This window comes from Macrobrachium rosenbergii, chromosome 7 (assembly GCF_040412425.1).
Source record: "Macrobrachium rosenbergii isolate ZJJX-2024 chromosome 7, ASM4041242v1, whole genome shotgun sequence".
NCBI lineage: Eukaryota > Metazoa > Arthropoda > Malacostraca > Decapoda > Palaemonidae > Macrobrachium > Macrobrachium rosenbergii.
Window position 1 is genome coordinate 25,919,602 of NC_089747.1, and position 27,949 is coordinate 25,947,550.

General features: G+C 36.0%; 1 protein-coding gene across 1 annotated transcript; it reads right to left on the reverse strand.

Moving 5' to 3' along the window:
- On the reverse strand, positions 1 to 27,949 carry LOC136840241 (uncharacterized). The gene is made up of 9 exons (XM_067106850.1): positions 27,873 to 27,949; positions 20,924 to 21,177; positions 16,837 to 16,956; positions 15,742 to 15,801; positions 12,231 to 12,381; positions 9,500 to 9,598; positions 8,912 to 9,011; positions 3,527 to 3,687; positions 1 to 1,847 (listed from the first exon to the last, which is right to left on the reverse strand). The coding sequence occupies exons 2-9, from the start codon at positions 21,156 to 21,158 to the stop codon at positions 1,502 to 1,504; spliced, it is 1,272 nt and encodes a 423-aa protein (XP_066962951.1). The 5' UTR covers positions 21,159 to 21,177; positions 27,873 to 27,949; the 3' UTR covers positions 1 to 1,501.

Genomic DNA, 27,949 nt, shown 5'->3' on the forward strand with positions numbered 1-27,949 from the left:
CCTGTTTGTTGTTGTATTCTTTAGGAAGCAAAGCTTAGAAATGTGTTTAGTCTCAAACAAAAGACAAATATTTACAAAATTATTCAAGACAGACAAATTAATAGCGCTATACACATAAGTGGCCATAAATCCATCAGTCAGCTGACAATAACTGCAGTTCTGTTTCTTCTTAACATAAGTGAAGTATAATGACATAATCATAAAAGGACTGTATCACTAAAGAATACCAGACTTAACAAGGTTCAGTAAGTTACACTTTGCCCTTAAAAATATATTTGTCATTCGTGGAAGTCTGATAATCTTCCCAGAATAGCTGAAGTAACTCTTATAATAAAATAAATAACGCAACGAATATCATTCAAAACAGAAAACGGTCACTAGATACCTAATTGCAACAATAAATTAAAGACTTTGTTTACACAAGTATAAAATGTTTAGCCTGTGATCATATTTTTCAGCTTAAATCTTACTGAATAACACAAACCATCAGTGAAACTGAATAAATAACTAAAATGAAAAGACACGTTTCATAGTACACAACTAAAGCTAACAAGGAATGCAAAATCTGAGTACGTAAAAGTGGATCATACAGTTTTATATGCTTGAAACCGGGAAGTTTTGATCGGAAACTCTAGAAATCAATTCTCATGCTAAATGGTGCTTTCAATATTCATCAGTTTATTTTTACAGCTAAATGTGTAGGCTTGTTCTTATTTGGTGCATGAACATTTTACTTTGCGAGGCATGCTCTTCAAGTTCAAAGCGCAACAGTTATTTTTATGAGAAATTGCTGAAGAGTGAAAGATTGACACAATCTGTGACAGATACTCCGAAGTACAGTATATGAACACTGCAAATCCTTCTGCGCGGATTACGGCTTTCAGTTGGGCTCTCTCTCCATGTTTCAAATGGTCATGCAAGTGACCCATTATTAAGCGGTATCCGTAACCTAACTTTGTGTCAAGTGTGAGAGGAATTTACTTTATCATATGTACAATCGGATCGAAGTCGATGAGATATTTTAAAGTATAACGGCAAGATTTATTCTCAATAAGATTATCCAAGAAAAACTGGACCAGCCTACGAGCTTATACTAGTCCTATAAGAACAAAAAATTCAAAAATAAATAGAGCAATTACCTCTAGAAACTCATAAAAGGTTTCATATATATTAAAATTTTATGAGAATACTAGTAAAGCTTACATTATTTTCAAGCAGAGCAAGAGTAAGCCTATGAAACCCAACACCTAAACAACAAACAGTACCGCCATCATTAAATAAATAAAAATTGCTAACTGCCAATACTAATACCCTGGGATCAACTAGACGCAATCGTTATCCCATTACGTGAGATAACTCAAATGAGAGTTTGTGATTTCTTAGGAAACTATTCCAGAAAATCATTTGAGATATGAAGAATTTTCACTTTCACATGAACTTTCACGTAGAAGATACAATATGCATGAAACCTTTCAAGGATTTCTCCGCCTTATTTGATTATTCACTGTTGCCCTCGCTTATCAACTGCCGACTCAGCAGTATCAGCTAAATGAGCTGCAACAAGTGACGGAATTCCAGGTAAAGAAATGCCCTTAGATGCCGCTGGTTGGTATGTCCTAACATTACCACTCTGGGCACCATCAAACAGGTATTTGAGAACTGAATAATAGTTTGATTCTGTTCCGAACTGTGGGATGATTTTATCATAGGATGCAATTTCGAAAGAGTCCTTCATAAGAACCGTCATGAAGGAATCATTGGAAAACAAGTGCCGGACCACCTGTTCCGTAGTCCTCTGCTGTTCCAAGGTCCTGTTGCCATAATAGGGCATGTAGTCAAAGAGTGGGCTGTGCAGCAGGAAAGAGAAAAATATTTCATTTGAGATATCTTGAAATTATACTACGTCACAGTCTTTTTCTGGCAAGGCTTATGAGACAGGGGCAAATAGAGAAGCATGTGACAGTGAGGCCGTAAAAGGTGGAACGTTTTCATTGAATGCCTGCAGAAGCTGCCTGAAAATCTCTCTCTCTCTCTCTCTCTCTCTCTCTCTCTCTCTCTCTCTCTCTCTCTCTCTCTCTCTCTCTCTCTCTCTCTTCTCCACACACACACACACACACACGTATATGTATGTACGTATATATATTGATAATAAATCACTGGAATCATGCGAAGTCAGTATGACAAGAGGCCAGGAACAAAGAGAGGCGCCAAAATGCTTTCGAGTTTCTTGTGCCTCTTCCGGTGCATTAAATAAGAAAACCCTGGTCAGCACACTTTGATTCACCTATTCTTCCTCGCTTGTTGTCATACACGGTGTTGTATGTATGTATGTATGTATGTATGTATGTATGTATGTATGTATGTATGTATGTATGTATGTATATATATATATATATATATATATATATATATATATATACATACAAAAACATTAAGCCACAAATTTCGTTTAATACCCAATTCGCACTACTTCTGGAATTTCACCGAAGTTGCGAGAATTGGATATTAAACATTTGTAGCTTAATGTTTACATCTCTAATAAAATATCGTTGTAGTTTTCTTGAGTAAAAGACGGTGATTCCATTTTTAAAATACTAACATTCCTATAACTTTTGTACAAATGCAATTGTTCTAAACAATTATAATTTACCGATTTATGCCAATACTAGAAGAAATATTTTACGGTAAATGGTAAGATGTAAATCAAATTGGTTTTACCAACGTGTAGATGGTCGGAAGACCCAATTAAAAACAAATTAAATAGAGCAGTTCTGGACTTGCATTATCTTACTCACCAAAGGTTTTTCAAGAAGTGTCCATGGCATAAAAATGGCCAAAGATGCAAGAAGTTGAGGAACAGACCTCTGTGAACACTAAAATTATGACAGATTTTGAAGTGAAAATCATTATGAGCTAAAATAAATTTTTCAACTACTGATCAGTCCTCCAGCCTCCCACAAAGGGATGCAACAATTGCAGTTGAAAAATGATTTTTACTTTGGCAAATCGCCATATGTATTGTTGGAATTGTCTTTCTGTTAGTGTTTCATCTAAATAAGCTGTCTCAGATCACTCATTCATCTAACGTAGATCTTTTGTGGAAGAGTAACGAGTTACTGCAGGCAGGCAATGACGACAATACCACCTTGTTGTCTTGGAAAATCCCTTCTTTATTTCGATGTACATTATAACTAATTTTGCCCAGCATCATAGTAACCATTTCCAGAGCTGCCCAGTTCTTTGCTAACTATTCAGAAGAGTAAAATATCACTTATGTTTCGATTCTTGAGTCTTTAAAATGGTTAGTTTATGCAAACTGCCTTCAGAAAAGAACTAGGTCACTCAGTAAAGGGGTTTATAATATATACTTAATTGAAAACAGAATATTAATACATGGCTAAGTAGTTATGGAAACAAAATCTGATTATATTTCATGGCAAAAACTAATTTATATTTATTTTACTACCATTATGACCACTAGTAATTTGACATAAATACCACTTATTAAGCCCCCATCCTCACCTACCTTATGATTTTAAAGTCAGACATTTCAGCCCCAAATCTGTCTACTACGGTCAGCGTATCGAACTGGACAGCTTGGATTCCTGTACGAACTCTTGTGATGCTTGGCGGTGCTCGATAGTCAACAATTAGGTCAAGGGGTCCTGTCAACCAATGGGCCCTGACCTGTCAACAGGAGAAGGGCGAGTCAGTGTTCGCTTGTTGGTCATAATAGTGTCAAGAAAGGTATGGCCGCCTTCTCACGGGGAAACTACCATGATAGGATGACACAGTGCTCTTTACTGAACAAATCAACAAAGGAAAGGAAAGTAATAAGATGCTTACTGAAGTTACCCAGAGATTACCTTTTTTCTTCCTCCTGTCTTTTTAACCCTGCAGTTATTCCAGCCACTGACTGATCTAGGGCCAAGGGGTTCATTACCTTTCGTGCATAAGGCATCACCTGCGGTTAGTGAAAATATCTTACCATGTACGGAGACTGTTTCTACAGGAAAAAAAAAGATATCAGGCCATCATACCTGTCAATGATGAAATCGATGAGTTTGGAACTATTATCTTTTAGACCAGACACAGCATGTGTAGCTAATGCCCCCAAGGTTGAATTGATGGTTTTCACTCCTTTTTCAGTGTTGTAGACTAATTCAACGTTCAGTGGTCCGAATACATAATGACTCCGAACCTGTTGCAAAGATTCTTACTTCTTATAACCTCATCCTTTGCATTCAATTCTTATTATTCTATCATGGATTAGTTATGGCTTTCATGCAAAATGCGTTACAAGGTTGTTGTATCTACGTGATGACTTGCTTACAAGAAACAACTGTTAAAACAAAACTCTACCATTAAACTCAAAAAGGTTTTGTAGAACCCTAGAATACTTTTCAACTGAGAAATGAGCATTATTTATATAAAAAGAATTTCTGAAACATCTATTTGTCTTCATTTTTGGTAATGATTATTTAAGAGGGCTTTTTGTAAACATGGCAATATCTTTAGAACAATACATCTCTTCCAGAACAATTATCTTTCAAATCAAAGCCGTGCTTTTAAGCAAAGAGGGGCCTTAGCACAATTTCAATGCGCCTTGATTCGGTACCCGTCCTGAGGTCCTGTCCCACAGCGCCCAGAAAGTTACCCACCACAGATGACTTGGTTTCAGCCTTGAGACAAAAATCAGGTCAGCCTGATTTTAGTCTCACACTCCCTGTTGACTTGCTAACGACATTTTCAGACTATTCTCGACCAACTAGGGATCTATTAACGTATGTTCCCGTCTTGTCGGCCACGACCCGCCAACAACTTTTCCGTTCTACTCTCACATCTACATGGCCTATTTAATTAAGACCGGCTCCGATCTTGTCAAGAACCATTCCAATAATGAGAATTGTAGATCTTACCTACATCATTAAAAGGGTAAGGTGCAAGTGAAATGAAGTCTGATGAGAAAAGAGGTATTAATAATGACACAAATAATATAAGTTTCGTGAGAAATGAAAATTTAAAATATTTAAGAGATAAAAAAAATGTATAGAGAAATGAATACTTTAATAAACATTGTATGAATAAAAGTCTTTGATAAGATATATGATGATACTTTGATGAATGAATCTTTATTTTCATTTGTTTACTATGCTTTGTTTTCAAGATTTTCTTCTCACTTCATTTCGTCACTTTCTCACTTTACTTTTCTCTTCAAACTTCAACATAGTTACCCATGGACAAAAAAAAAGAAGAAGAAAACTTATGTTATAAATACGTCAGAGCTAAAATAATAAAGAGACACTTGTTTCTTTGGCATTAATTTACTGATTTTTCGCGAAAAGTTTATGATAAATAATAATAATTTCAACTCTATGAAATGTTATACGAAAAGTTTGGCGAGATAATTTACTATTCTGGGACCATATGTCCTCCATATTATGCCAATCACAGTAATAAGTAATATATATATATATATATATATATATATATATATATATATATATATATATATATATATATATATATATATATATATATATATATATATATATATATATACTAATATATATATATATATATATATATATATATATATATATATATATATATATATATATATATATACACATATACACATATACACATATATATATGAACAATTTCATTAACATTGTTCACAAAGAAGTAAACCCTCACCACCAATTCCTACGTTAAAAAAATAAGTAGTGTTCACAAAATGGTGGTTCTAGTTTTCCACCATCATCCACGGTGGCAGTTTAAGTTTTTAAAAAGTAACCTGCTTCAAGTCATAAGTCGAAACCATGAACCACACGTTGAGGCCTTCGAGAGCATGAAAGGATGTTAGCGGGTCGTTCAAAATGAAGCAGTGAGGAGGTCGGCTATAATGGCTATCACGATCTACATCCAAACATGCATTCTTACACCCACTATACTGCTCTGAAATGGAAAACTGCAGTATCTGCAAAATTTTAAAAATTGAGATATGCCACCTACTGGGCTCGCGAAACACTAATACACAAGTAACTGCAGTTACAGAATGATTCTTCAATGCTTTCCACGATATTTAGGGGGGTCCCATTGGCAGTATCTGCAAAATCAGGAGTAAGGCAAAGGAGTATCTGCCATTTTTCTCAGTTTTGTATTTTTGCAGATACTGCAGTCTTCCATTTTAGGGCAGTATATTCAAGACCACCTAAAGACCTTTCAGGACCTATTTAACGTTCCTCTCACAGCCACTTTTCATTCTTGGTAATACTGAAAAGTTGAAAATAGTTTGCAACGCCTCGACCAAGTTGACCGGCCACAGAACTCCTCTGAACAGGCTTTTCCAGACCTTCAGGGTTGGGAGAGGTCAGCCTCCTGTTAGGCTAAGTGTCGCCTAGGCGTCTGTGACGGGGAAAACTAATTAATAAATGTAATGACTGGAGTTTGATTATCTTTACTGTTGGGATAGCTTAATAGAAATGGCCCTAAAAGTCTGTAATGCTTACGAATGAAAAGCGTCCGGTCCTATAGCTTGCACAATATGTTCATCTGCAAACTCAAGTATGCAGAAACTGAAAGTTACAGCTACATCAATTTCCTCCAAGATCTTTGAGAAAAGTCTGAAATGTCTATAGTCTTTCGATTCCATTTCGAAACGAAGTAAACTGTTCCCTGAAATGTTGCTGAGGTTTTTCTTCTCTTCTTTAGTTCTGACGGTTTACATATGGGCCCTGATCAGCAAGTTAACATCCCTGATGCCTTAAACTCTTCCAGTGGAAAATTACACTATACCAGCAAAAATTTCAACAACAGTGATGTCATGCAAACATTCAGAGCTCAGGTAGATTCACGAAAAACCAGACATCAACACCGACTTACTGTATCGAATAGGATACAATAGAGAAATTAGGCCAAAGGCCAAGCGCTGGGACCTATGAAGTCATTCAGAGCTGAAAAGGGAAATTGATGGCAAAAAGGCTTGAAAAGCGTAACAGGAGGAAAATCTCGCAGCTGCACTGTGAACCAATTGTTAGGAGAGGGTGGAAAGTAAGATGGAAGAACGAGAATATGAAGAGAGGTACAGTAAAAGGAATGAAAGTTGTTGCAGCCAGGGCCTGAAGGGACGCTGCAACGAACCTTAAGTAATGCCTACAGTGCACAGCATGAGATGCACTGACCGAACTATCCCCCTGCAGAAACTTACTAAATCATTTCCACAACTTAATGCAACATTATAGGTGACATCGATGAGAATCTCCAGACGAACATAATCAGCAAAATGCAGATCTTAAAAAGAAATATTCAGAGCATAAATCAACAGGAAATCCTTGTGACGCGAAGGATAGGAATTTCCGTTTTAGCGCCCAACAGAATTTTAAGGCTTTTGCACACCGTCTGGTTCCCGTGCTTGAATACCGGTTTATTTCTTTGTTACTTGAAAAATTAAAAAGACAATTTTCTCATGCAAAAACTAATCTTAATTGTTCTCACTGCACAAAATTTGTCTGCAGGAACTTGGTTTTGGCTTTGTCTTTAGATAAGAAACTGTCGATTTTAGGGAAAAATATAAATGATAATGTATTTATGGCTTGCTTAATGCGTCATTTCATTTTACCCTTAAAAATAAACCGGCAACTATTTTATGGCACATTCATAATTTGCTGGACATATGCCATATGTTCAGGTGGTATGTAGTTTGTCTACGTGTATACAGTATATAATTAGGTGATATGCAGTTTGTCTACGCATATACTGTATAGTATATACTTAGGTGATATGCAGTTTGTTTTAGCATATTATTAGAAGTAATAATAATTCTTTGGAAAACATACAATTACGTGCAGATTTGCTCAGTTATTCACGATTATTTATCTGAAGATTATTTAAGAGATTTTCAAGCCTTGACCTATCCCTTTCTTATCAGCATTAGGATAGATTCTGACGAGCATAACTGAAGACATTTTGCCCTGAGGATAGTTTGCATTGTGACCGCTAGGTGGAACAAAGAAGGCGCAGTGCCAGAAGATGAGAAACACTTGTCCAGGAGGATGACTCATGTTTGCACCAACTGAGTCCTACCATCCATGCGGTTATACATATTAATATGTTGCAATAATAGCCGATCGTCTACCCTGCTGTAACAGGTAACTTCAATTTAATTTTCAAAATGGAATGGCCGTTTTGCTGAATCTCAAAGATTTCGTTGTTTCTTAACTGAGTGATATGTAATAATGATAATTACCAAGTCTTCGTTCTTCTTATTTATTCTGATTTACTTCCCAGAGGTGACGTATTAATGTAATCTACCTCATTTTCTTTTTTTACTCTGAGGTAGACACATGAATAATACTTTGATGTTACTTTTACCTTTAAATTGCAATTAATTTCTTTATCATCTCTTGGGGATTACACACTGAACTTTCGTAACTTCAGAGCATACACATTCTAAAATGTAAAGAATTTATCTAGACACATGAAGAATTATTTAAGCCTTCTTATTTTTTTACATGGAATACAACATGATACGCATTACAAGGCGATGGCTCCAAAACTTAATCTTATGAAATGTGGAATTTAAATACTTTTGTTGTGGTGATTGGAAAATGACTTGGCAATCACATCTTTTTGCCTCGCCTCAGAGACACCGGACAAGAATTTCGTCTGCATATTCTACGAAAAATCAGTTGTTTACTGAAATACAGCGCAGTGAATTTCATTAAGTGATTTAAAACAAAAATGCAAGAGGACACCGGACAAGAATTTCGTCTGCATATTCTACGAAAATTCAGTCGTTTACTGAAATACAGTCCAGTGAATTATGTTAAGAACACTGTTCATCAGTTCATTCAAGTGATTTAAAACAAAAATACAGGAAGTTTTAAGCTTATTATGATCAACTTACCAATGTTGCATTTCCTGCTATTTGCACTTCAGCATTCCCAAATCGCTTTGTATTTGTGAGGCCTCGAATAACGCCTCCCCCAATAGCGTTCCCCCTCTGCCTGTTCAACAAAAGAAAAATGAACATAAAAACAATGTGATTACAGAGAACCTCTGTTTGCACTGCACAAAAACTTTTGGTGAATGAATTATTCAGTTCCAATTCAAGTGTCAAATTGATTGTTATTATATATATATACATATATATACTGTATGTGTATATACATTTATAAACTTTATTCTGGTGGAAGAGCCTTTGAAAATGTAATTATTCAAAATTTACGAAAACGTCGGAAATAAATATGAACAAGAGAGATGAATCTTAAATTGTCCATTGGCATACGTGTTGTATATGACAGCTATGCCACTCCACATAAATTATATATATATATATATATATATATATATATATATATATATATATATTTATATATATATATATTATATATATATATATTTATATATATATATATATATATATATATATATATATATATATATATATATATATATATATATGAATGTACAGTATTTAAATATTTACTGTTACCTTCCTTGCCTAGATGTTGCACCATCTTCGTCTACAGTAGGTGAAACTGCAGCAGGCCCGTCCTTCATCCCTTCTCGGCCAGCTCGTGCTGTTACATGTCTGGAACAGTTTACGTGGATTTTACTCTACCAAAGTGGTAAAGCCTCTTTTCTTATTATATTCTATACGATGAAAATTCCTCTTTGTATTAACACTTGTTTCAGTTATGAAAAATGTTTGCCTGGTGTCAGAAATCACAGCTTCATTTTATGGAAAATGGAAAAATTTTGAATTTCAATTTTTGCTATGTGAGTTACATGGAAACTTGAGCGAACTGAGTTTTAAGAATATCTGAAAATTGAATATTTTGCTTCAAAAATGGAAATATAGTTTGCTTTATATATATATATATATATATATATATATATATATATATATATATATATATATATATATATATATACGTATATATGTATGTAATATATATATATATATATATATATATATATATATATATATATATATATATATATATATATATAAAACATTAAACATCCCAAAAATACTCCTTTAAAGAATACTTTGGGATTTATATATATATATATATATATATATATATATATATATATATATATATATATATATATATATATATATATATATATATATATATATATAAACATTAAACATCCCAAAATACTCCTTTAAAGAATACTTTTGGGATTTATATATATATATATATATATATATATATATATATATATATATATATATATATATATATACATATATATACATACATATACATACATACACTACTTTAACACAGGCCAACATTCTCATTAAACAGCAAACATCCATTCCACTGTCTTATTCTAAAGGTTTGTATGCCTATGAACCTTCATTTTTGTGTTAACTTCAATGATCACAGTTCTTTTCAACATAAATTACTTTATACTCTGACGTTTAAATTTTCATTACCATCCCGTATTGTCTCTCTTCTTTCCATTTGTCATTCAGTACCTAATTCGACCTCTTGTATACTTCAAGGAATTACACTTCTGAGAATCTCTTATCTTACTACACTAAATCTCTTATTCTGTCATTCCCATAAGTAACTTTTATTTCTCTGCCCAGTGAGCCCACAGATACTAATCTTCCCTCCTTCCTGAGTAAATTCAGGCCAGAATTTTGTAACCATTATGCATCTATTTACAACTGGAATAATATTCTGAATCCTCCATTTTCATGTTAACTTACTTTTCTATTTTCAATTTTGCTTCAACAAGGCAATGTTTATGTTTACTTCTAGCCACTCCTCTTCTTACACTTTGTAATTTCCCTTTCCTAAATCTATTTATGGATAGTCTTCCTTTGAAATCACGTATTCTAAAAATTTACACACTTTTCTTAACACATTTCCAAAAAATTCTTCCCATTCTCATTCACACGAAACACCAAGCCAAATTACTACAATATCACCTACTCTAACGACCTGGCCATTCAGATCTACTGTCACAACCTCTTCTTGTTCTTTGCAAACAACCAGGCATAAACTGGAGCCATTATTACATCTCTTCAAACTTCACTCGATTCACACATATTACTTCGACCTTACCACATGCGTTCTCTTTTACACACACACACAAACTGGGGTTTTCGCGAGACAACAGAAGCTACCTTTTTCTAGCCCTACATCCCTCAGTCTTGAGCGCCCTTCCCTTCTAATTCGGTACCACTAAAAACCATTACAACCAAATTTTGCTCCTTGAGTAATTTCCTTCTGTACTAAGTTCAAATTACTTGATATTTTAATTTTCTCTGTCTCTAAAGACCGAAAACCAATGCCTTAGATATTTGGAGATTTTCACATTGAACAGCAGCAGCAAGAACGCAATTGTTTTATTTTCAGGTATCATACAAAATTCAAAGAGTAACTGCTATGGCTACAAAGGACAATATGCAGACACTTATTACAAAAGCTGTTCCTCATGCTACACAGAATTTCACACACATTTCTTCCACTTTAGAAAATTTGTGCTCTTTCACTCATTCAGTAGGATCTTGCTGATGCACTGAAAAATACTTCCTTCCTTATCCTATACAGTATCTCAATCTTAAACCCCCTGCCTTTTAGTCTCTAAGAACTACAATGTTCATATTTCTTTCCTTGAGCACATTTCTATTTTACCGAATTCACACTTTAAATCCCCGGGACATGCTTTTTTAAATTTTTTAATTAATGGGACTAGAAACACATGACCTGGCCATTTGATTTTCACACCATCACGCAGGAACTCAAACACTGTCTGATAAAAGAGCTAACTTCCTCTTAAAAGATTTTAAAGCTTTTATAATTGATTATAACTGCGAGTCAGATGAAAATAGTTATTTGTCAAAGAACGGACTATAGCTTTAATACCGAGACCTGACTGCATCAAAGGGACTCTTGGAATACTATAAACTGACCAGTTATTTGACCAGCTATTTAAAGAGGTGTTAAACCTTCAAGAGAAAATTTGATAATTGTGAAATAAACCAATTTTATGCTTCCTTATGAGAAAATCTTACAGCAGTTGTCAAGATTTAGGACTAAATTGATTCACAAAAGGATTATAATGGGTGTGAAAAAATTCTTCTGTACAGTAAAAAATTCGTTACAAATAAATGTCAGCAAATGAATGTCTAACTCCCAAACAAATTTTTATTTTGAAAGCTAATGGCAGTATCTCATGCAAAATCATGGACTTACTCAACTATCCCTCTGTCGTACACCCTGAAGTAGAGTGGATCCATCCTCTTGCGTTTCATTTCAGCCACCATATTCACCATAACTCCATCAGCAAAAGCATTGAAGCGTGAGTCAGGAGCATAGACGCCTTGGTAGATCAATGATAGTTGGCCTAGAGCAAAAGCAAATTACTAAGTATATAACTGATTTGTAGGTGACAAGTCAGTGATCTATTTGCATAAAAGTTTGCTGTAAAACTTGTGGATTCAGGTAACAGGGAACCTGCTCTTGGAGCATTTTCAAAATGGATATGATTCTAATTGACTTTACTGTGGTCATCTTAAATTCTATAATCTTATGAGATGTTACTGATAAAATTGTTAATAATCTTTCAAGGGGAAAGTTCTTTAGGGTAGGGGCTAACTTTCCACAAGCTTGGACTACTTAGAGAAAATTATGACAATGTTATTGTTCACACATCTTGACTGTATTCATATTTCAGTTCTATCATCTCAGATCAGATTTACAGTTACCAAGTTATGTTAATTTTCTACAAGGAAATTTTTGCAGGATTCAAAGACAGAAACATTGTTGATACACATCTTTCACCCTAGAGGTCTGGTTAAGTTTATGATAGAATATAATGATAATGGTATAATGGTGCCATATCCAATATGGATGCTGAGGGCAGCTGACTGACACATACTGTTGCCCTACCAATCTCTGATGGTACCCCTCAAACACTTTTAGAGTATTTATCATAGCACCAAATTTTTAAGGCCACCACAGGCAGGTGATGAACAACAGCTAATATTCTAGCTGGCAGCCTTCTAGAACCTTAAAGTAAATACAATTGTGCCAAAATCTCTTTGCTGTAAACAGCTGACCAACATATAACAATGCCCCACCATGGTGTCTCTCTAACTTGAATACAGACAATGGTACTGGATCCACTTTCACTCCTTGCCAACATTCAGCAACATGCCAATGATAACCAACAGTATCCGTTAACAGCCTAGAATAAATATAATAGATTCAAATCATTCCTGCCATCTCTGGGCTGACCAACATCTGGCAGTAATATGTCAACATCTTATGGCACCCATACAGTTATCTAAAATAGATATCATGGCACCATATCCAATGTGGCTGTTGCTGGTAATTGACTGACACCAAATAATGCCATCAAATGACAGTGGCCTTTAACACCTGTGCAAATATAACCAAAATGGAGCAAAACCCTCTTGCTCAATGATTTCCATAAAGTAAATACAAGCATGCCAAATCCCCTCTGGGAAGTGCTTACAGCTGTCTGCCCAAACAATGCCAAACTGCTGTCTGTCAAGCACATCTTGACATCCAAGGTTCGGAATACTTTCCAGTGGATTCCTGCAACTGTCCAATGCCTACCTGTTCCAAAGAGATGTTTGATGGAGCTGCACCAGCACTCTAAATAAGACATAATGGTGCCAAAGCTCTTTTGGCTTCCTGATACCATGGGGTCCTCGACCCACTAAAACATTTCCATTTTGATGGGGTTGACTTTGTAAGGGCATGTCCTCTTCAAAGGGGAGCCAGATTCATGTGGACACATCCTAATCAAAGCTCAGTCTCCATCTTTATGTTCATCTCTATTAGATTTTTAGCCATTTGCTTAGGAGGTCTAATTTGAAGCATTTGACCACTTATCATCTTCTGCTGGCCTAGGACAGTGCGCAGCCATTGCTTTGTACAGAAGCTTGCCTAGATGTTGAATCATATTGTTAACAACGTCTGATATAGCAGACATGTTCACTTCAAATTGCCTGGTAGCCTTCTTTAATTGCAATAATGTAAATGCCTTTCATTCTTTCTCATACTGAACTATATAAACTATCCTATTCATTCATCATTTTTAGACTTTTAGATTAGTGGAAATATGTCTGGGTAACATAAGTATAATGAAGGGAAATATACATAATAAAGGTTGCATTCTATTAGTTTTCATTTTTCATCGTTTATGACACACTGACGTATTATCAAAAAACCAACACCAGAGTAACTTATGCTTCTCTGATGATCCTTCTTTTGCAGTTTTCGACTGGTTATTTTGATTTTTTTTGTTTTTTTCTTGGCTTTTTTAAATATCCACAATAATGTACAAATATCCTGGTTGCAGATGACGTCTAAATGAGCATCATGGTATGAATATTAATTTTCCGGACACTATATAAAATAAAATGTAGCTTACCACAGCTCAGTCCTTGTACTGATAATGACTGAAAATGTTGATTTACGTAAGGTAACTGAAGTCTGAGAGGACAGTTATCTAGATCTGGGCTGAGACGTATTACTGGGCATGTTTACTGGAGTTTGCTGATAATGAATCTTTTTTCTTTTATGTTTCTATGTAATTCCACATAAATTCAAAATATGTGAAAGCATGTGAAAAAATGTGAAAACTACCAGGCCTGAAGTACTCCAATCGGAATTACCTTTTATTTTTAAAACTTTATTTTCATTTCCTATAGTCACGTGATTTTTACGTCACGTATTTGCATTTTGCTATTACTTGTCCTTTGATATGTTTAAACGCAATTTTTGTCAAAACTTTATAAAGTGATGCTTCATTAAACCCTAAATTTTCATAACTACTATGAAATCTTTTCAAACGAATGGATTTCCTTTCTGATGCAGAAATGTAGTAGTAATTCATAAAGCTGTGGCGCTTTATGAATGGTATCTTAAGGGAACGATCCTCAATTTTTTCGTGGGATAAGACGGTTAGGAAAACTGGCGGCGTTCGTCAGAACATATGCCACATTTCAAGCTTGATTATTGAAATTTTAACCGAAAATAATGATTATGATGATTTCAAAACGAATACATTTCAGTGTTAGAATGTATATACCCAACACTACCCATTTCTTGATTTGTAAAAAAGATGAATATCTGATAACAGCGCACTGAGGCAGCTCAACGGCCCGAGATACTTCCTAAATTTGCCGCACTGTAGTATGAGATAGCACACATATACTGGTCAATGTCATATGATCACCAGCTGCAACATCTTAGACTGCGGGTTCGGAAGCATTCTTTTCATTGCATTTATCAAAAGGTTAAGTATACCTTAGTTTTACCAGACCACTGTGCTGATTAACAGCTCTCCTAGGGCTGGCCCGAAGGATTAGACTTATTGTACGTGGCTAAGAAGAAAGGGGACAGCAGCCAAGGGAATCCCAAATCTCTGGAAGGTATCTTGGAGTAGGTGGATATGTTTAAGGATTACTTCAAGATTTCCTTACGAGATAATCTCCATCCCACAACTCCCTTTCGCCTGAACTGGACTGACATTTCAAATACTCGGTCAGCAACCTGGTGCTTGTCTGTGATTCACTTTTGACTTTCCTCCTAACTAAGGATTACATAAACTTGTTAGAATTAGAAAGGGTAACTTGTATGCTCAATGCCGAGTATGATGAAACACCAAGGCAACACACAGCATACAACATGAACTGTATGACAAATTAAACCAACAGTTTATTACACTTACGACTTGAGGGACCAGGTTTCTCGGTAACAGAAGCATTTGATGTCTCTTTTTGAACTTCATCTGTTGAGAAGGAAAGAAAATATCCTTGATGATCAGTTGAAAATGACGTGCCTGCATTCACACACAATATGAAATATAATTTACCTGTATTTATAGACTACTGGTTCATGGTATTCAACAGAAATTCATCTTTATTAACTTTTTCTAATTCATACCTACGAAAAATACAGATTTAGCCACAATTGCGGTACATAAGCCATATTCTTCAAGTAGCCACCTATTTATGCTTAAAAATTACTGCTTCAAATATTCCAGTGAATAACACTTCAGGACAGTAATTGAAACGAAGTCTACGAATGATAAAATATCTACTCTACCATAAACTGAAACTTCACTAGGAAACTTTCAGGATCTGTAAGATATCACAATCAAATTTATTCCTAAACATTGGATGTTTTTCCTCAATGAGACTACTTCCAGTATTCAACAATCCGTAGCACACCAAATGTTTGCAATACTTCCCTATATATTTTATAAACAAATACACTAAATAAAGAGAAGGGTTAGCTTAAAAGTAATAAAAGCAAGAGCCTCTTCACGATAAAAAGTAGCTTTTAGAAAAAGTTTATCCGCTTATATTTGGAGAAAGACGGGTGAACAGCGGTAAAAGTTTTGTCAGTAGGAGTGTTTAAAGAAATGGGGTCTGTGTAAACAAAAGTAAAGATGCCTTGAACAGATTTACTTCCCTGATGAATTAAGGAAAGATTCAAATAAGTAAAATATACGCAAAGTTTCTTCGGCGCAATCGAGTTTCCTGTCCTCGCATAATGCTTTATGAAACTCTCAGCCGCGGCCCATGAAACTGTCAGCAGCGGCCCATGAAACTTTCAGCCGCGGCCCAGTGGTGGCCCGTGCTGTTGGCACCTATAGCTGTGCCAGACGCACGATCAAGGCTAACTTTACGCTTAAATAAAATAAAAACTGGTACACATATTTTATGTAAATAATTTTTAGCAGTAATGGTACAACTGACTAGTGACTTCTAAACAATGTGCAAAACCATACACATACAAAGTATAGTGATCAGACACTTACCAACAACTTCAAATTCCTCCTGGAGTCCATCTTGTATTTCGAGACCGATAGTATCATCGTCTAAAAGGTTAAGATCAATTTTGATCAAGTCATTCTGGGAAGCGTTATCTCCATTTGTAGCTGAAAAAGAAAAATGTCATCAGTGAGATATACTGATCAATACAGCAATGAGGACAGTGAACTGACAGCCACTAGTCGTATATGGTTTTGTGTTTGTATTATTGTATATGGGAGAAAGTAATTCACTGTTTGTCATTGCTTTTAGAAAATAAGTATTTTAAGAATTCTTTTCTGAATAACGTAAAAAGGGAAAACAAGGCCAGCTGGGCTTTGTACCATAATGTAAATGCTTTTTGATCTCCTGCACCTTTGCCGTTAACACGTATTGCAGGCAAACTCGTTGCTATCCTACCTCTCTCGCCCCAAGGTCCAAAGGTCAGGATTTTCAGTCTTGAACTTCAGTCTCCAACAACTTTCAGTGAACCAACTTCTACATCACATACTGACTCACTGACTCATTGAGTCTTTCAACTACATTAAGTACACGAACATCTGAGAATGCATGATCAGCGTGATTTAAGAATGCCAAGATTGGGAATAATCCGTTACCTTCAGCAACTGACTGTTACCAGCGCGAGGGGTATTTGGAATTGTTATTTAGACTTTGTAAGAGTGGGACCCATTAATTGATGATGCCAAAGAGGAGGGTTATTCAAATTGCAACTGATTTCCATCTGCATTACTTGGGTACTGATTACTTAAGTGTGAGTCCTTGTCCTGTAAAGTACTTCTCTTATATGGATAATGTTTTCGATAGCTTTGTACCTAAGAGCCTGTAATTTTTAATTAATTGATTAATGTCTGCAATTTTCCAAAACCTCTGTTTCATTGCTCATTAGTCAGGTCAACATTTTAAACGCATAGTTATGCACTTACTCTTCATGAGTACTTAAATAATTTTTGGCAAACTGATGTTGCAGAGAAGAGGGCCATATGAAAACTCGCTTTGACTACAAGGTTGATGTTGGTGGGTAATTTAAGAATGCATGCAAACATCCCGGCTGGCTACAATGAAAGGGAAGCAAAATGAAGCAGAAGCAAAATGAAGCAGCGGCAGCAGCAGCCATCAGTGAAGAGGAGAGGAGAGATGCCTGAGTGCAACCGTCATCGAGGAGGAAGCCGATGAGAACCAGGTAATTCCGGATGAGGGCTGGTTGGAACTTCAGCCACAGAAGAGGCCATGAATTTGATCAACCGTGTTCATCTTCTTACATGCATACAGGCTATCCTATTTTGATTTCTTTGCATATGAAGGTATTTTGGAAACATAAGTTCCTTCGAAGATCATTCGGGGAGTTTCACTAACAAGGGTGTTACAGCATCCGCAATTTGACTGCGCTATGCGTGTAATTTCAAGCCCAACACGTAACCATGAAAAAGCATATTTGTAAAATAAAGTATTAAAACAATGAAATTTTTATGGGACACTTATCTATTAATGCACTGATACTTGGTATGGCCTCCATGACTCTTATTACACAATTTGATTCGCTTTGGGACCAATTCTACCAATTTTCGACAGAGCCCGGGATCGAATGTATCCCAATCTATATATATGGGCATTGGAAGGCTTTCAAAATCCAAGGGAAAAATAATGATATGGAATAAATTGACTAAGTGACAGCTGAGCCCTATCCTCCCACAAAATAGGGGAAATACTGTACATAGACAAGGAGGGGCAGGAAATCAAATAGGGAAAATTATAGTGTCCAGGAAGAGTGCATGGTGACCTTGACTCTACCAACTGTTGCTTGTTTGAACTTGTGTTTTGGAATGCTTCGACAATCCATGGGAAAAAAAATCGACTGGGAGAAATTTACTAACTGACAACTAAGCCCTATCCTCCCACACAATAGGGGAAATGTAGGGCAAATGGGGGTGGGGGGGATCAAGGAGAGAAAACTGTCAAGGTCCAAACAGAAAGCATGAATGACCTTGGCCCTGTGAAATTTTGCCTGTCTGAACTGCAGAGCTGTTGGCTGAATATATTTTCAGTAAGTCAGTGCAACATGTCAAGGCCATATACAGTACATCACACGAGGTACTAGGAGGGGCGTGGGAGGGGGAGAAGGGAGGTATCCTCCCAGACCTACGCACTAACGCGGTGTAGGGAGGTGAGTTCTGATAACATCCAGGACCCTTAACCTTGTGAAGAGAAAGATTGAACTTCCGACCATTACTGCCAAGCAGCTTAGAGGGGGGAAATCCTGATCTCTGTTACCAATCAGTATTATTTGAACAAACTTTGGATTTATGAAAGTGTCTGCGAGAAAGAAATTGGGTTTAACTGACACCCAGAAAAGGAAAGACTTTCTTATGGTAATGTCCATAAAGAATGGGGTTTAAATGAGTGGAAGTGGGTTGTTCCCTGACGAATCCATCTTTGACGTCAGTGCTGGCAATCCTTCTAAAGTGTGGTGAAGGAAAAATCCAATCCTTTCGACAAAAGGTGAATTTAAAAAAAATAGATCGTATCGGTTCCAAAGTGTGTCAAATTGAGTAAGGTAGAGTCAAGGAGGCCATAACAAGTATCAGTGCTTTGATGGGCGAGTCTTCCATAAAAGCTTCATTGTTCTGGAGCTAATATTTTCTTTTTACAAATTTGTTTTTTCACCATTCGGTGTTGGGCTTAAAATTTCACCCATAGCGCAAAGTAAAGGTGTGGGAACTGGGAGTTATTTTGTTCTTTTCAGGAAAATTACAGATAACCACCGTTTTATTAGACATTAAAATCTTGAAGTTTTATTTTATTTATGTGCATTCAAACTGCATTCATGATACAATGTTAAAAATGCTTGGGCCTTAGGGCTTTCAGTGCATTTCTGACAGTCTTATTAGTATCATTAGTAACAGCAGGACTAATATTGATGTACAGAAATGCTTAAGGTATAGTTCATAAGTCTTAGGACATTTCTTATAAATTGCTGCTAGGAAATCTGACAGAATTGAAATCGGTTTTCTTCATATACCAATGTCATAGAACATACTTCATATGAGTGCAAAGATTTTTAGCATTTTCACAAGTCAAGCTGTAACAAGAGATAATACTTGCGTTCATTGTCATCAGTGATCAAACGAAACATTCTTGGTGCCAGAAGGTTCTATTTATCATGCACGGAGTTATGAACTGAATTGAACTGAATATAAAATTTAGGCCAAAGGCCAAGCACTGGGACCTATGAGGTCATTCCGCACTGAAACGGAAATTGACAATAAAAGTGTGAAAGGTGTAACAGGAGGAAAACCTCGCAGTTGCACTATGAATTGTTAGCAGAGGTTGGAAAAGTTAAGTATACCTTAGTTTAACCAGACCACTGAGGAGCTGATTAACAGCTCTCCTAGGGCTGGCCCGAAGGATTAGACTTATTTTACGTGGCTAAGAACCAACTGGTTACTTAGCAACGGGACCTGCAGCTTATTGTGGAATCCGAACCACATTATAGCGAGAAATGAATTTCTATCACCAGAAATAAATTCCTCTAACTCTTCATCAGCCGGCACGGGGAATCGAACTCCAGCCTATAGAGTGCCAGTTCACAGCTCTACCGACTCATCCAACGAAGAGCTAGCAGAGGTTGGAAAGTAAAATGGAAGAAAAATAATATGAAAGGAGGTACAGTAAAAGGAACAAAAGGGGTTAAAGCTAGGGGTCGAAGACACGCTGCAAAGAACCATAAGTAGTGCCTACCAAGGTCTATAGAGATACAGTATCTCACAAGGTGCACTGACGGCGCTAGCCCCCCTACGGGATACACGGACTCATGTTTCAACTTTCTCATATGACTTTTACTTTCTCCATCACGTTTTCTTTTATTGTTACTTATCCCTAGCCATCTTAGTATAGAGCTCATTTGGCTTTTCTTTCTTCTCTTAACCATGTCCCTCAACTTCCATTTGTACTCAGTAACAATTGATATATATCTTTAAAAATCCGTATTGACTTCAGCACTAATTAAAGACAGGTCTTTAACCGATCTTGAAGCAATTAAAGATACAAGGTTTCTGAGTCACAGCCCTGCAACCTTACCTTCATATTCGAGAGTCTTCACAAAAGCTTCAATCTCCTCCGGAGAATTCGGTGACTTGGTGCTGCTCGTTCTGCTCGTCTTAGCTGACCCATCAAGGGGCACACTGAAGGCAAGGGAATGCCGGATTTCGAAGTGAAGCAAAACAATGCCACCCACCAGGATATGCAACAATAACTGGTTCCCTGCAGAAACAAGGTTGTTCGGCGAAGCACCTCTTCTTGATAGCGGAGACATTTTGTTTTTCGTAATAAACCTGGAATAAAAAAAAAAGGTTTTCATAAAGTTTATTTTTAAAAAATGGTGAATGCAGGGTTCTAAATTGTGCCACAAAGGTAACGCCAATAATATGCTCAAAAGGTTTTGATCCGATTCAAATCATAGGTATCTAGTAAGTATATTATATTTTCTTATACTGTCTTTTCAATAAACTTCGAGTAGCGAAAAACAAGGTTAGTGATGCTTACAGAATAAACAATGAAGAGCCTTTCGAAGTGTGGCTCTTTGAGTGTTATTTTTTCATTTTTTTTGACGGAATGAGGGCAAGAATCACGGACATAACCGATAACCAAATACCATAATGTTCAGAGGACTTATCAGTCAAAATGCTACCCTGCGATATGTTTCCCAGTCAATTTGTACCCTGTCTAGACTCTTTGGGGATTGAAGAAAGCAGAGATAATGGCAAAATTGAGCATGAACTTCATATAGGACTAGGGAGTTAAGGATGTAAAAAGATAGAATGTGCTTGATGTGAAAGCTGAATGTGTACTTTTATATTACATCAAAATATACATAAGGGGATTAGGTGATAATGGGAACGAAAACAGATGTCTAAACAAACGGTATATATTTTATCGTGAATGATTTGCCAAATGCATTACACGATTAGTATGTCTATGGAAACATAAAACAGTAAAGGAAAATTGAAATATTAACCTAAACATCCTTTGTTTGATAGGCTACTGCAGGTTTTACTTAGGGCTTCCAAACTTGGCTGACATGGTCAAGGCTCTTCCAGTGGGAGTCACTGTCTGATGAAAGCTGTTTTATAAAATTCCACTCACCACTCACAGAGGAAATTACGTGAGATGAGATTAAATGAGTAAAATTTTTATTGTCGTTGGGGATGGATGATGCTAAATGACAGGCTAAGTCATCTATCACAAACTCAATCCTTTTATGTGTAATAACTAACATGAACTGATATGCGTTCCCTTTATTGGATACAGAATTGAATACATTATTAATAAAATTTCTTTTAATTGAATTTTGCTCATCTCGCAAAAGATCATTCCTAATGTAAACAAGTAAAAAATGCGCCGAAGTTTCTTCAGCGCAATCGAGTTTTCTGTATATCGTATAATTAAGGTCACCGAAAACAGACCTATCTTTCGGTGGTCTCGGTATAACGCTATATGAGCCGCGGCCCATGAAACTTTAACCACGACCCGGTGGTGGCCTATCTTATATCGTTGCCAGAAGCAAGAATATGGCTAAATTTAACCTTAAATAAAATAAAAAACCACTGAGGTTAGAGGGCTGGAATTTGGTATGTTTAATGATTGGAAGGTGGATGATCAGCATACCAATTTGCAGCCCTCTGGCCTCAGTAGTTTTTAAGATCTGACGGCGGACAGAAAAAGTGCGGACAGAATAAAGTGCGGAGGGACAGACAAAGCCGGCACAATAGTTTTCTTTCACAGAAAACTAAAAATTCACTGACGTAATTATGATGATCCCAGAATCGTTCCATAAGATCTTTGCTCTCTGATCATATACTTCATCTTGCATTTTCTGTTATCTGCAGCAAAGTAAGTAATCACAAAGTTTCTTGAACTAGTTTGGTGAGTGTATATTTATGATATAACTCCACCGAACTTTAGTTGACACAGAAAGTTGGGCCACGGAGATACCAGTGGAACTCCCTTAACCATGTTTACCCAGCGTGGGGGCCATCGAAGTAAAACTTGCAGTATCAAGGCCCAGTAAAACCTCAACTTCAATCACCACTAATCACAAAAAAACACAGTCATGACACTGTTTGTGATTTTTTTTGGCAAAATAATAGTTGTGGATACATATTAAAATTGAGTCTTACATCACTGTGCAAGATTTTATTATGACTATCATTTGAATACCGCACTACCACCAGTGACTAGCTGTGACTTGCTGTTCGACTTGTCGCCGATGGGTGTAAGGAGTATTACATGATTGCATATTTTTATGCAACTAGTCACAGTATGTGTTTGTACAAGAGTCATACAACTCTCAGAAGTTTACCGATGACCAGTTCCTAGTTGTAGAGGACTGTTGCACAATAATGTGTCACTTGTTTAAGGAAATTGAAAATCATCTGTGACTACCCAATACCAAACCATTTGCTGGCAGGATTTGAGCAACCTTTTAACAACTGTTTGTTACTTTCCACAACTGCAGGTTGCATTTCACTGTACAGAGTAATAAGCATTCATTCACGATAAAGTATATACTTTTTAAAAAAAATATTTTTGCATCCTTCAAATCCCTGATTAGCCACCAAAGAGCTTTTTGGATGGGGACATTATGGGGACATTTAGACTAGGCACCATCACAAAACAAGGCTGACAATACCTTTAAAGAAATAATCTGGCCTTTTCAAGGATAAATTACAAGATGCTTCTGAGGCACTTTTGCTTTTACACAGACAGGAGCGTTCTCTGTCTGTCTCTGTTTGTCTGTCTCTCTATACATTATATATATATATATATATATATATATATATATATATATATATATATATATATGTATATATGTATGTATGTATGTATGTATGTATGTATGTATGTATGTATGTATGTATAATATATATATATATATATATATATATATATATATATATATATATATATATGTATGTATGTATGTATGTATGTATTATATATATATATATATATATATATATATATGTATATATATATATATATATATATATATATATATATATATATATATATATATATATATATATATATATATATATATATATATATATTACTTGTATCAGGTTTCAGTAAGACAGGATGGTTTAGATTTCAAATTCTCTCGTTTACAAAGTACAAGCTTTCGAGGACATACAGTCTCCTTCTTCAGGTCTGATGCACAAAAGAGATATCAGCTACACTTGGATATATAAATATGTGCCTCGCCCAACATATGCTTTTAATTTCTAATCTCCGGGGTGACCTTCCCTCCAATCGTCTTGACCTCCGTGGGCAAATGCTTAATCCTCCGTTCGGCATTATCCCCTTGCTGTCAATCTTTTTTGTTTATGCTCTTCTTAAAATTCTGACAAATGATATCACACGTAACCTCATCCTCAAAAGTGTTTCCAGCGTTGCCCTCCATCGTTTATTCATAAGAGTTAATGAGGGAATTCTCTACGATGACCCAGTTCTTCATTGGAGGGATGGGTAGAGCTCTAGGCTTGTATGCTGTTGACCCAGTGTTCGACTCTCCGCCCGGCTAATGAAGAATTAGAGGAATTTATTTCTGGTGATAGAAATTCATTTCTCGCTACACTGTCGTTCGGATTCCACAATAAGCTGTAGGTCCCGTTGCTAGGTAATCAATTGGTTCTTAGTCACGTAAAATAAATTTAATCCTTCGGGCCAGCCCTCTCTAGGAGAGCTGTTAATCAGCTCAATGGTCTGGTTAAACTAAGGTATCCTTACTTTTTTTGGGTATCTTATTTCTGATTACCTTATTCCTAATGTTTTTATAATTCCCGACTAATCTGATATTTTTCCAGTCTCTTGTTTAAATCTTTAACAACATTATTGTTTGGGGGGACGATCGCATTTTTCTTGTTTGTTCCCTCTTTCTTTTGGCGACTTTCACCATAGTAGTGTTTTTAGGCTTACTATGCGCCTTCCCCTACTAGTGAGCCGGGTATCCCAGTTTTTAAAAGAATTATAACAATACAGGCATACATATATATACACATGTATATATATTATATATATATATATATATATATATATATATATATATATATATATATATATATATATATATATATATATATATATACAGTATACTGTATATATACATACATATATAATTTATATTTTTGCATTTTGTACATGGAAGGATTAATTTTAATAACTTTTTTCCTCCGTGTTTGGGAACAGTGTAATTCTCTCTGAAGTTCACTTGTGGCTTTATATTGTCAATATTCATTTTTTCTAAAAGTTAGCGCCAATATGCTCAATAGTTTTGATCTTTGATGTTGATTTTGTGTTTCAACAGCTACCTTTTTGCTCTCATGTCGTTAATGTACTCATCACTATTTAAAAAGAATGATTAACTCTTGCGTTCCATTTTATTCTTATGTATGGGTTTTCATTCTCTTTGTTTTTATCCCCGGAGGTGGGATTTGTATCCCCAAAACGACGGTAATGAAAACAAATGGATAACTAGAAATGCTGAAGTTTCTGCTGGCCATATTGTCCTTATTACATATATATATATATATATATATATATATATATATATATATATATATATATATATATATTTGTATATATATATATATATATATATATATATATATATATATATAATACATATATGTATATATACATATATAACATATATATATTTGTATATACATATAATACATATATGTATATGTATATATATATATATATATATATATATATATATATATATATATATATATATATATATATATATATATATATATATATATATATATATATATATATATATATATATATATATATATATATATATATATAGTGTTGGAATATTGCCCCTTGGTTGCAGTAAGCTTGCTTGCTATCGCCTATGTAGCGTGGTAGTCATGCGACCTATGTAGCTATGGCTGAGGGCTTGCCATGTCCCTTCGGTACATTTAAATTTGCATACTCTGTTGCTCGACGCTCACATCTTTCTACGGGGGGCTGTGCTATTTCGCATTTCAAGGGTGATGACTAGGTTCGACGGCAGTAGACACGCCAAGAAATACTCTCGATAGGATTCGTTGTGTTGTACCTCTGGCAATGATCTTTTTCATGGCCTTGACCTCATCCTTGAATTGGCTGTGATATGAGGCATTGTAATACAGTATGATGTTTCTTGGTAAGGTAGGCGTCGTCACTGGTGTGCCCTGCGTATACTTCCAACTGTTTTCGTATCCAACTGTTTTCGTATGCAATCTAATAAGATTGCTGTCGCATCCGTTATTAGTTACGAGCTGCCTGACACGTTCGAGCTCTGCGTGAGTAGATTTCCTTGAGGAACCGTGCGTAATTGCATGTCTCGTGTACGCGGCTACCACAGAGCGTTTGTGAGCGTCAGGGCACTCCCCGCGGGCGTTAAGTCACCGATCCACATCAGTTGCCTTTTGCTTCCCGGTAGCATCGATGGCAATGAAGATATCGTCTATATACTGGGAAAAAGAGAACAGAACATAGAATTTAAGCCAGAGGCCAAGCACTGGAACCTATGAGGTCATTCAGCGCTGACACGGAAATTGATAGTAGAAAGGTTTGGAAGGTGTAACAGGAGGAAAACCTCGCAGTTGCACTATTAGTCAACTGTTAGGAGAGGGTGGAAAGTAAGACAAAAAAAAAAAATATATGAACGGAGGTACAGTAATCTATATATTGGGGCATAGCCTATATCAACAGTTCGGATGGAAACTGAAGGTTCTTTCCTCGACATCTGACTTGTGCATATTGGCAAATAGGGCACCAAGGGGCGATCCCATGGCGACACCATCTACCTGTCGAAAGAGGCCACCCCTATGTGGGAGGAAGGGGTGTGGCATCCGTGCGACGGACTCTCCTTAAAATAATATCGATGGTTTCGTCCACCAGTACGTTCGTGAATAAACTTTCGATGTCCAGAGACTTAGTATTCAAAATATCGATGAGCACTGCCGGGGAAACCACCGAGTACCCCCTGGGTTCGTAGGGAGTGATGAGTCTTGGCTATTTCGTAAGTTGGAGAGTCAGCTTGGGCAATAAGCCTATAGGGCGCAACAGGTTTCCAGCCTTATGGGTCTTGACGGTGCCGTAACAATGCCATGGACCGTAGTCTCCGATGATTGTAAACAGTTTCATAGATCTATTGTCAGAATTTATTCTCTTAATAATTATCGCATTCAGATTTCCCTTCAGGCTTCCGGTAGGGTCCTTGCTCAGGGGCCGGAATTTCGCAGAATCACGAAGGATGCCGTCCATTTTATAGTCATATTCTTCACATTTCATGATGACACACAGGGACACACACACCACACACACACACTCACACACACACACACACACACACACACACACACACACACATATATATATATATATATATATATATATATATATATATATATATATGTGTGTGTGTGTGTGTGTGTGTGTGTGTGTGTGTATCACATCACTGTGACATGTTTTATTTGTACAAACATTACCCTACGAATCTTGTTTAATATCTAATTCGTTCCACCTTGAAAATAATACCGAAAAAGAATTACAGTTGATAAGTGTTTCGTCACCTTGTGGGTTCGGATCACAGTTAAAGAAAACTGCAAATATGTTTGTTAGCATAAGTATGTTTCTACTACACTTAAACGTTTGAGCTTGTTGATCTAAATAGTCAAACGTCCATTAGAGAAATAAAGAACGATTGAACCAATACAGACAATACCTGGGTATCCCTGAGAACTTGCTTGTATAGCTCTCGATTTCCCTCCAAGAATTGGAATCACTTCAAGTTACATCACTTCCTTCGTCTGCCAAAGTAACAGGAAGAGGTTGTTGTGTTACCCTAAAGAGAACTTTCTCTGCTCTTTTCGAAATCACAAATTGTACTCTGTATGTTGCAAGACTTCACTTGTTCACTAATAACATTCAGACACTTCAAGACCTTTGCGTAGTTATGTCTTACTGTCTATCTGTTATGTACAGCAGAGGTAGAACTGCCAGACGATACCTGAGCAAGGTTGTACGGTCACTCCACCTGAG

Bases quoted from the DNA above. Each gene is read 5' to 3' on its own strand.
- LOC136840241 (XM_067106850.1), bottom strand. From the start codon at position 21,158: ATGTCTCCGCTATCAAGAAGAGGTGCTTCGCCGAACAACCTTGTTTCT. The intron at 16,957-20,923 runs GTAAGGTTGCAG...TTTCTTTTTCAG, and splicing joins GAAGACTCTCGAATATGAAG to CTACAAATGGAGATAACGCT. The intron at 1,848-3,526 runs GTAGGTGAGGAT...CCTGCTGCACAG, and splicing joins TCTGACTTTAAAATCATAAG to CCCACTCTTTGACTACATGC.